At 37.1% G+C, this 10,141-nt stretch overlaps 1 protein-coding gene across 2 annotated transcripts in view; it reads left to right on the top strand.

Annotated features, from left to right (window-relative positions):
- The first annotated feature begins 8,330 nt into the window (after nucleotides 1-8,330).
- Nucleotides 8,331-10,141, top strand: part of LOC131995343 (uncharacterized) — a 466,869-nt gene continuing 465,058 nt past the window's right edge. Inside the window, exon 1 of one of the 2 annotated variants that reach the window (XM_059363984.1) lies at nucleotides 8,331-8,655. In XM_059363984.1, the coding sequence (XP_059219967.1) occupies nucleotides 8,625-8,655 (31 nt within the window). In that variant the 5' untranslated portion in view covers nucleotides 8,331-8,624. The remainder of the gene's footprint in view (nucleotides 8,656-10,141) is intronic. The other variant, XR_009397394.1, reaches the window with a different exon arrangement.

The following is a 10,141-nucleotide window of genomic DNA, read 5'->3' as shown; positions in this document are numbered from 1 at the left end:
TGATATGAAATTTGTTTTCTAATCTCATTTAAACTCCTTATTGCAAAAGACAGTTGGTCCCTAATATTGATATCAATTAGCAAGAATTGATATCAACTTTCGGGACCAATTTTCTGGGGGAATTTTGTGTCTCCAATAAAGTGCCAGATTCGTGCGCAGAAATCAATCCATCTGTCGCCATTGCAATTGCTTGTTTCGCCAAGTCCTTCCCATGATTGATTTTAGATTATAGTTGTTATTGCCCATCTTGGAATTGAGAGCCTGCCACTGTTGGGAATAGAATTCATCCCTTGTCTTGTCCTCATCGGGTTCGCTTGACATTGCTTTCGGGGGCAGTAAAAAACGGACCTCATGTATTCAATGCATTTCTGTTGCAGAAAATATGAAGTGGCAGCCCTCTTTGAAGATCCATAGTTGTGGATTTTGTAATTCAATTAAACCGAGGATGTCTAGATTGCAGCCCTATTTGAAGATCCATAGTTGTGAATTTCGTAATTCACTTAAACCGAGGATGTCTACATTGTATCTTTGACATCTTGTTCTGGACTTTGTAAAGTCTCGATGATTCTGAGAGAGTTCTGAGTTTCCATGTTAAACCCTGTTCAGAAGCAGTAGGACGTCGTCGGGGAGTTGTCAGTTCCACTATTTCTTCTTGGATGTTTCAGTAATCGTGGGTTTTAGATGGATGGCGGATTGGACCATCACATCATCAGGTAACAAATTGTGAACTTATTTGCAATTTTTTTCGCCGTTTGTGGTCTATGAGCAGCCTCTTATATATCATCACTGGTCTCACTACAATCTTTAGAGAAAATTTTTATTAAAATTTCTTTTTCTGGGAAAATTTAAAGAAATTTTTGTTTTCAGAGAAAATTTTATGAAATTTTCTGAAAAATTGTCTTTGGAGAAAAAAACTTTCATTAAAATTTTATCTTCAAAGAAAATTTCATTAAAATTGCATGCCGTGGCTGGTCTCACACATGAAACTTTGATATGTAGATTTTTGTTTAAAACCTGTCCTTGAAAGAATTTCAGACAATACCCGCAATTTGCATAATTGCACAATAATGTGCTCTTTAGATGTTGGTCTGGCGCCTTGCTAACGACTGCCATTCAAAAGGGGCGGGGCAATTGATCATATACTATTTTTGTTTGGTATTTCGCACATACGTTAACTTTGACATTTCCTTTGTGTGTTTAATCACTCCCTTCATTGTTTGGGGTGCTTAATTAAATCCAACATTGTTTCGTTCATGTTGTTGATATTTTATCATCCAAAAAAACAAAAAAAAAAAAGACAAATTTTTGTGTCAAAATTATGCGGAACAAAAACGGTTGAGTGTGAGAAGACCAAGCCAAAGCTTTCTTCCATCAAAAGGTCACCAGCAGTTGGTCTCCAATGTTGATGTTGCCAAGAAATAAAAACACAAAACACATACACCCAGGAAAAGAAGAAAACAAAAAAAAGATATAAATAAAACATCACTAATTAAATGATAACACTAATAAATCATTTTCTATTCAGACACTCGCTTCCCTACTGGCACAGCTTTAGAGCCACATTCACACTCAACACCACATACGCTGACCGAGTGTCGAGTGTTTAAATCTTCACATATTTGTCCGAAATCGAAATATTTATCTCTGTTGCCAACTTAATAAATTAATAAAAAATAAAAAAAAACAATAGCAGCACAACAACAACAACCTCAGAAGTTCTCAGCTAGTTTTTCCCTCCCAACTTTCCCTTTGCGACTGGGTGAAATGTGGATTTTATTGTCGTTGTCGTTGTCGCAGTTGGTGTTGCTGTTTAGCTGGCAATTTGCATAAGATGTTAATTTAATTGATTTATGTTTTAGCTCACATGTCGAAAAGTGGTATTTGTTGTCTCCCCGCCACCAGCCTGTGGAGCACAGCTGACCTCTTCTAAACTACAGTCACTAGCCAGTGTTGCCCAGTTTGTGTTAGTTTCTACCAAATGTGGGCGTTTTCCTTCGTTGTGATACCCAATTTTAAGTATCTGACAATCGAATGCTTTGTGGGTGTGCAAATTGGAACCTTGGCCAATAGTGGGTCCATGCTGCTTGTAGCTCTTGAGAATTCAGTTTGCCCCTGCTCCTTAGTGGAATGTTCAAAATTTGCTAAACTTGGCACTGATGTTGGAAATCAGGTTTGTGGGCCAAATTTCAGCCAAATCGGATGAAAATTGAGGCTTCTAAGGGCTGAAGAAGTCAAATCCGGGGATCGGTTTATATGGGGGCTATATCTGTTTATAGACCGATTCGGATCATATTTGGCATCGACGTTGAAAGTCACAACGCAAGTCTTTGTTTCAAATTTCATCCAAATCGGATGAAAATTGAGGCTTCTAAGGGCTGAAAAAGTCAAATCCGGGGATCGGTTTATATGGGGGCTATATCTGATTATGGACCGATTCGGATCATATTCGGCATCGACGTTGAAAGTCACAACGCAAGTCTTTGTTTCAAATTTTAGCCAAATCGGATGAAAATTGATGCTTCTAAGGGCTGAAAAAGTCAAATCCGGGGATCGGTTTATATGGGGGCTATATCTGTTTATAGACCGATTAGCATCATACTTGGCATAGATGTTAGAGCTCATAACTCAAGTCTTTGTTTCAAATTTCATCCAAATCGGATGAAAATTGAGGCTTCTAAGGGCTGAAAAAGTCAAATCCGGGGATCGGTTTATATGGGGGCTATATCTGTTTATAGACCGATTAGCATCATACTTGGCATAGATGTTAGAGCTCATAACTCAAGTCTTTGTTTCAAATTTCAACCAAATCGGATGAAAATTGAGGCTTCTAAGGGCTGAAGAAGTCAAATCAGGGGATCGGTTTATATGGGGGCTATATCTGTTTATAGACCGATTCGGATCATATTTGGCATCGACGTTGAAAGTCACAACGCAAGTCTTTGTTTCAAATTTTAGCCAAATCGGATGAAAATTGATGCTTCTAAGGGCTGAAAAAGTCAAATCCGGGGATCGGTTTATATGGGGGCTATATCTGTTTATAGACCGATTAGCATCATACTTGGCATAGATGTTAGAGCTCTTAACTCAAGTCTTTGTTTCAAATTTCAGCCAAATCGGATGAAAATTGAGGCTTATAAGGGCTGAAGAATTCAAATCTGGGTAACGGTTTATATGGAGGACAGGGACGTAGCCAGGGGAGGGGGCCCGTCTCCCCTCCTCTCTCTTATGACAAAACTTCAGCACAGGCTGGAATCCCCTCTAGATTTTTTTTTTTTTGTTTAAACAAAAATTTTATGAAATTTTTTCTAAAGACAAAATTTTTATGAAAAAAAATGTATAAATTTTTTTCTAAAGAAACTCTCTAAAGACAACCTAACCTCAAGAATATTTTTCAAACCCAAAATTTCAATTTAGCATAAACACTTTTAAAATCTTTATTATTATCTGTCCCAAACAACATTTTTCTAAATATTTTTCTATAGACAAATTTCAATAAATATTTTTAAAGACAAAATTTTAACCCATTTCGCCTGATTTCGTTGTACGTTTTTTGATGAAAATAAAAGAGACAGATTGGCTGATTGACTCACTGACTGATCAACGCCCAAGATGGGATTTTCTGATATTCGTACGTTTAGGTACTAAAAAGTACGCAATTAAGACTTTTACCCAGGCAGCAAATAGTACCGTAAGTGGGAAAAATAGTACTTTTAGTACCGCAATTGGTACTTTTTAGTACCTTTTTAGTTAATTGTGCTTGAGCTTTGAATTTTGGAATTTGGCTATACTACGACAACCTGAACTGGGATGCCAAAAAAGTTTTTTTGGACTTTTAGACATTTGAGAGCAAAAAAGTACCAAAAAAGGTACAAAATTGGTGAACTTTGCATATGGCGAATGGGTAGAGCTACAACTTCGAAATTTGGCTTACATGATTGTTGTTGCGTAATAAAAGACAAAATATGAAAAATAGTAATGGAAACGGAAGAAAAATACGTTTAGTACCGTATTTGGTACCATTTCATACTTTCTTTAAGGATTAAGCTAGAGCTCATAACATGCAGTTGGCTGACTGAGTGATTTTTTAACAAATCTTACAAATTTTTTTAGTACAAAAAAGTACGAAATAGCTTATTTACTTTTACAGGAAACGGACCTCATACCCCATAGTAGCTATATCGAAATATGTTCCGATTTGTACCAAATACTAATAAGTACAAATCATTGTTCAATTGTGTATTACAAAATATTGGTCCTTTTAGTAGCTATATCTAAAAATTAACCGATCTGAACCACATACGACACGGAAAATTGTGTAAAAATGTGTAAAATTTCAGTGAAATCGGATTATAATGCGCCTTTTATGGGCCCAAAACGATGAATCGAGAGATCGGTCTACATGGCAGCTATATTCAAATCTGGACCAATTTGGGCCAAATTGAACAGAAATGTCGAAGGGCCTAACACAACTCACTGTCTCAAATTTCGGCGACATCGTACATTAAATGCGCCTTTTATGATCCCAAAACCTTAAATCGATAGATCGGTCTATATGACAGCTATATCCAAATCTGGACCGATCTGAGCCAAATTGAAGAAGGATGTCGAAGGGTCTAACTCAACTCACTATCCCGAATTTCAGCAAAATCGGATAATAAATGTCGCTTTTTAGGTCGTGAGACCCTAAATCGGCGGATCGGTCTATATGACAGCTATATCCAAATCTGGACCGATCTAAGCCAAATTGAAGAAAGAAGTCGAAGGGTCTAACTCAACTCACTATCCCGAATTTCAGCAAAATCGGATAATAAATGTCGCTTTTTAGGTCGTGAGACCCTAAATCGGCGGATCGGTCTATATGACAGCTGTATCCAAATCTGAACCGATCTGAGCCAAATTGAAGAAAGATGTCGAAGGGTCTAACTCAACTCACTTTCCCAAATTTCAGCAAAATCGGATAATAAATGTGGATTTTATGGGCCTAAGGCCCTAAATCGTCGGATCGGTCTATATGTGGGCTATATACAAATCTGGACTGATCTGGGTCAAATTGAAGAAGAATGTCGAAGGGCCTAACACAACTTACTGTCCCAAATTTCAGCAAAATCGTATAGTAAATGTGGCTTTTATGGGCCTAAGGCCCTAAATCGGCGGATCGGTCTATATGGAGGCTATATCAAGATATAGTCCGATGTAGCCCATCTTCGAACTCAACCTGCTTATGGACAAAAAAGAATCTGTGCAAAGTTTCAGCTCAATATCTCTATTTTTAAAGACTGTAGCGTGATTTCAACGGATCACAGACAGACGGAAGGACGGACTTGGCTTGATCGTCTTAGAGTTTAACGCTGATCAAGAATATACATACATTATAGGGTCGTAAATGGATATTTCGATGTGTGTGCAAATGGAATGACGAAATGAATATACCCCCATCCTTCGGTAGTGGGTATAAAAAAGTACCAAATGGTACTTAATTTACGGATTGAGCTAAAGATCTTAAAATTGCAATACAGTTATATCTTGACAATATTTATCGGCCGACTAGAGGTTTTTTGTACACTCCACCATAGGATGGGGGTATACTAGTTTCGCCATTCTGTTTGGAACTCCTCGAAATATTCGTCTAAGACCACATAAAGTATGTATATTCTTGACCGTGATGATACTTTAATATGATCTAGCCATGTCCGTCCGTCTGTACGTGCGTCTGTCCGTCCGTCTGCCAGTCGAAAGCACGCTTACTTTCGAAGGAGCAAAACTAGCCATTTGAAATTTTACACAAAAACACTTCTTATTAGTGTAGGTCGGTTGGTATTGTAAATGGGCCATATCGGTCCATGTTTGGATATAGCTGCCATATAAACCGATCTTGGGTCTTGACTTCTTGAGCCTCTAGAGGGCGCAATTCTCATCCGATTTGACTGAAATTTTGCACGACGTGTTTTGTTATAATATCCAACAACTGTGCTAAGTATGATTCAATTCGGTTCATAACCTGATACCGCTGCCATATAAACCGATCTGGGATCTTGACTTCTTGAGCCTCTAGAGGTCGCAATTATTATCCGAAATTTTGCACATAGTGTTTTAGTATCACTTTTAACAACTGTGCTAAGTATGGTTCAAATCGGTCCATAACCTGGTATAGCTGCCATATAAACCGATCTGGGATCTTGACTTCCTGAGCCTCTAGAGGGCGCAATTCTCATCCGATTTGACTGAAATTTTGCACAAAGTATTTTGTTATGATATCCAACAACAGTGTTAAGAATGATTCAATTCGGTTCATAACCTGATACCGCTGCCATATAAACCGATCTGGGATCTTGACTTCTTGAGCCTCTAGAGATCGCAATTATTATCCGGTTTGCCTGAAATTTTGTACAACTGATCCTCGCATAACCATCAACATACGTGTTTATTATGGTCTGAATCGGTCTATATCCCGATACAGGTTCCATATAAATCGATCTCTCTATTTTACTTCTTGAGCCCCCAAAAGGCGCAATTCTTATTCGAATTGGCTGACATTTTACACAGGTCTCCAACATATAATTTAATTGTGGTCTAAACCGGATCATATCTTGATATCGCTCTAATAGCAGAGCAAATCATTTCTTATATCATTTTTTGCCTAGGAAGAGATGTCGGAAAAAGAACTCGACAAATGCGCTCCATGGTGGAGGGTTATATAAGATTTGGCCCGGCCGAACTTAGTACGCTTTTACTTGTTCTTCGATAGAAACCATCAAATGGACAATGTCTTCTTCAACCCTACTTCCAGAAATCTTACTCCTAAAAATTTTCAAAAAAAAAAAAAAACATAATGTGTGTATGTTTACCAATTTTACACTTTTGGCACAGGCATCTTTTTGGCCTAGAGACTAAGCCTAATGAAACTGGAAAAATCGGTGCTGATTTGGATATAGCGTCATATATGTTCTTCCGATTCTTACGATTCTTTGGCAGGAAAACTTCTCTAATGACTCCCAAACGAAACACAAAGGAATCGTTTCAGGTTAAGATATTGTTCCCTTATATATGCATCACCCGATTTTCACTTTTTGAGCCTTTGTCAGTGTATTATAAAGATTTTCTTAAAATTGTGCACAACTATGTGTACCGATTTTGGTCGAAAACGATAGAGATTTAGATATAGTTCCCATTTTTAATTTTCGTCCCATTTTAGCTTATACTGCAAAATATAGGTCATTAGTTAATCGATCCTCACAAAATTTGGCACGAATTTTGATCCTTGTTACTCTTAAGATCACTGGGGAATTTTATAGAAATTTTTTCTGATTTAGATAAGCCTGCCTTATAAATTTACCCCTGGATTTTCACTTTTATCAAACGAGCTTCTCAACATTTTTCGCAGCGAAGCATATTAAAAGCTCGGCTTTGCCCGACTTTAGCCTGTTCTTACTTGTTTATGATTTTCATAGTGTCACGATTTGTCTATGTGTCTGTGTGAGGTGGGCCCCACTCCCCAAACAACAAAACCTTTCATATGCATTCTATACTTTTCTGACCCTTTCGGCTAGTGCACTAGCACTGCACTGCAGTGGTTGTGGGCGCGGTGTGTGTTGACTCTAATTTGGATTTCAAATTCACACATCATTCCTCATTTACCTTCAATTCTACCCTTATAATTATCGAATACATACCGGCTTGTAAAGCTTAGTGGGTTAGTGCAGTCCCCAACACACTTATCGCCACCTTCAAATAGCATTAATTCAAATTCCGTATTGCGTTTGAGGTAACATACATGCATATGTTTTACAAAGATATCAAAAACTGCTTACACATGTCCTCTTTCTCTCATTTTTCTTTAACACCACATTTTCCACCATTACTTTGATGCGAAAAAAGTTAAAATCAAATTAGGTTAAAAGACAACACTACCAAATTCTATTGTTAGCTGTTAGCATTAACATCTCTGATTCTGCTAACATTGTTTAACCCCCCACCCCCTCTCACAAACACTGTGGTGAAATGCTTAACTCGCATGCCATCAGTTTTACTTTGACTCTTTTCGGTTCGGTCGCGTAATTAATTGTCTCCTTTAAAAAATACAAATTACTAACTTTAAGCTCCATAAATTGTTGCAAATTATGGTTAAAAATATAGACCATCATTTAATAGCCAAGTGTCTGTACAATTGTTGGTGAACTAACAAGTTTAAATGTGTTAAAAGTGTTTTAAAAGTATTTCCATAAACGATTTTTCATTTTCGTTAGAAAAAGTCCATTATTAAGTGATCGTGGTGTGTTACTGTTTTCCACTTTACCTATGTTGTGCAGTTGTTGTTTGTGTATTGCTATGCAGAGTGTGAGAAAGGTTGAGTGTGTATAAGAAGTGAGTGAAAGAGATTACCAACAACAGCAACAATAACTTACAAAGTCTAATGGCCTTGAATCAAAATAAATAAAAAGAGAAAATAATGAGAGAGTGGTTGAGAGATAGAAAAAGAGATTGTCAAAACTGCAGAAAGTTGAAATCAATGAGTTGTATGTATAACTAAATGCTTTCCGTAAAAATCGAATAACAAGAAAGACAACAACAGCTTTAAATTGAAATACGTAAAGAACAAAGATGCATACTACAAAGCAAAGAATGGGATGGCAAGAAGAAGACAATATGTTATTAGAGGTAAGCTTGCATTGCAAGTTATTTTCAGACTTCTGTGACGAAATTAGGTTGGCACTAGCATAACTTATTTCAACATTAGAGTGCGTTTATGTATTTTACCAATCTTTCTTATCTATATATTGTATATATAAAAATGAAATTGTGTTTGTTTGTATGTTTGTTTGCTTGTCGGTTTGTTTGTTTGTTCCGTATAGACTCAAAAACGGCTGAACCGATTACCTTGAAATTTTCACATATTGTGTAGGTTGGCCTGGAAGGAAACATACAGGGTGGCTGATGAATATTGCTACAATGATGAATATTGCTACATTTTTTTTTCGGTGTATGGAATACATTTTTCTTTTATTCATGTTAAATTAAATTATTAAATTAATTATTAAATTATTATTAATTAAATTAATTAATTAATTAATTAAATTAATTATTAAATTATTATTATTAAATAGAAAAAAAGTTATTACATTTTTTTTTGGTAGCGGCTTTCATCAGCCACCCTGTAGGCTATATAATTTTTTGATATCGGGAGGGGGGCGGATCCTCCCCCTTCCCAGAAAAGTACTACCCAAAAATAAGAGTAGACCCATCCGGACAATATGGGATTTAAATGATAGGTATTCAAGAGTAGAGTACGAATTTCATAATAAAAGTTGGGTCCAAGTACCTGGGGGCCCGCCCTAGCCCCATAACCACTTAAAATAGGTTTATATGACAATCATGACAATATGGGACTCAAATGAAAGGTATTCGGGAGTAGATTACGAATATGGTCAGGAAGAAGGAATAGGCTTTATAATTTATTGATAACGGTAGGGGGACGGACCCTCCACCGTTACCCCAAAAACACCATCCAAAATCAAAAGTAAACCGATAAGGACAATATGGGTACAAATGAGAAGTATGCAGGAGAAGATAACGAATCTGGTATACAAGTTGATGTCGAAGTATAGAGGGTCACCCCACCCCCACAAAAACGCCCAAAATGGGCACATTAGCTAATCACGGACTCGGTTTGTTTGGGACTCGGTTTGGTTTTTTAGACTAAAAAATGGCAGAACCGATTTTCTCAAAATTTTCGCATATTGTGTAGGTAGGTCTGGAAGGAAACATAGACTATAGAATTTTTCGGTATCGGAAGGGGGGACGGACCCTCCCCCTTATACCGAAAATACAACCCAAAATTAGAAGTGAAACGATCGGCAAAATATAGGTATCAAATGAAAGGTATTGGAGAGTAGAATACGAATATGGTCTTAAAATTTGAGTCTCAGTATCCATCGAGCCGCCACAACCCCAAAACTCCCCCGAATAGGCATATTGGACGTCCATTTCAATATGGGGCTCAAATGAAAGGTATTCGGGAGTAGATTTCGAATCTGGCATACAAAATCAGATCGAAGTGTAGGCGTTCACGCCACCCCTCAAAAACGCCTTTAGACCCATTATGACTAAATGATACTTGGCTGAACCGATTTTCTTAAAATTTTCA

This window comes from Stomoxys calcitrans, chromosome 1 (assembly GCF_963082655.1).
Source record: "Stomoxys calcitrans chromosome 1, idStoCalc2.1, whole genome shotgun sequence".
Lineage (NCBI taxonomy): Eukaryota > Metazoa > Arthropoda > Insecta > Diptera > Muscidae > Stomoxys > Stomoxys calcitrans.
This window is presented reverse-complemented; position numbering and strand designations above follow the sequence as displayed.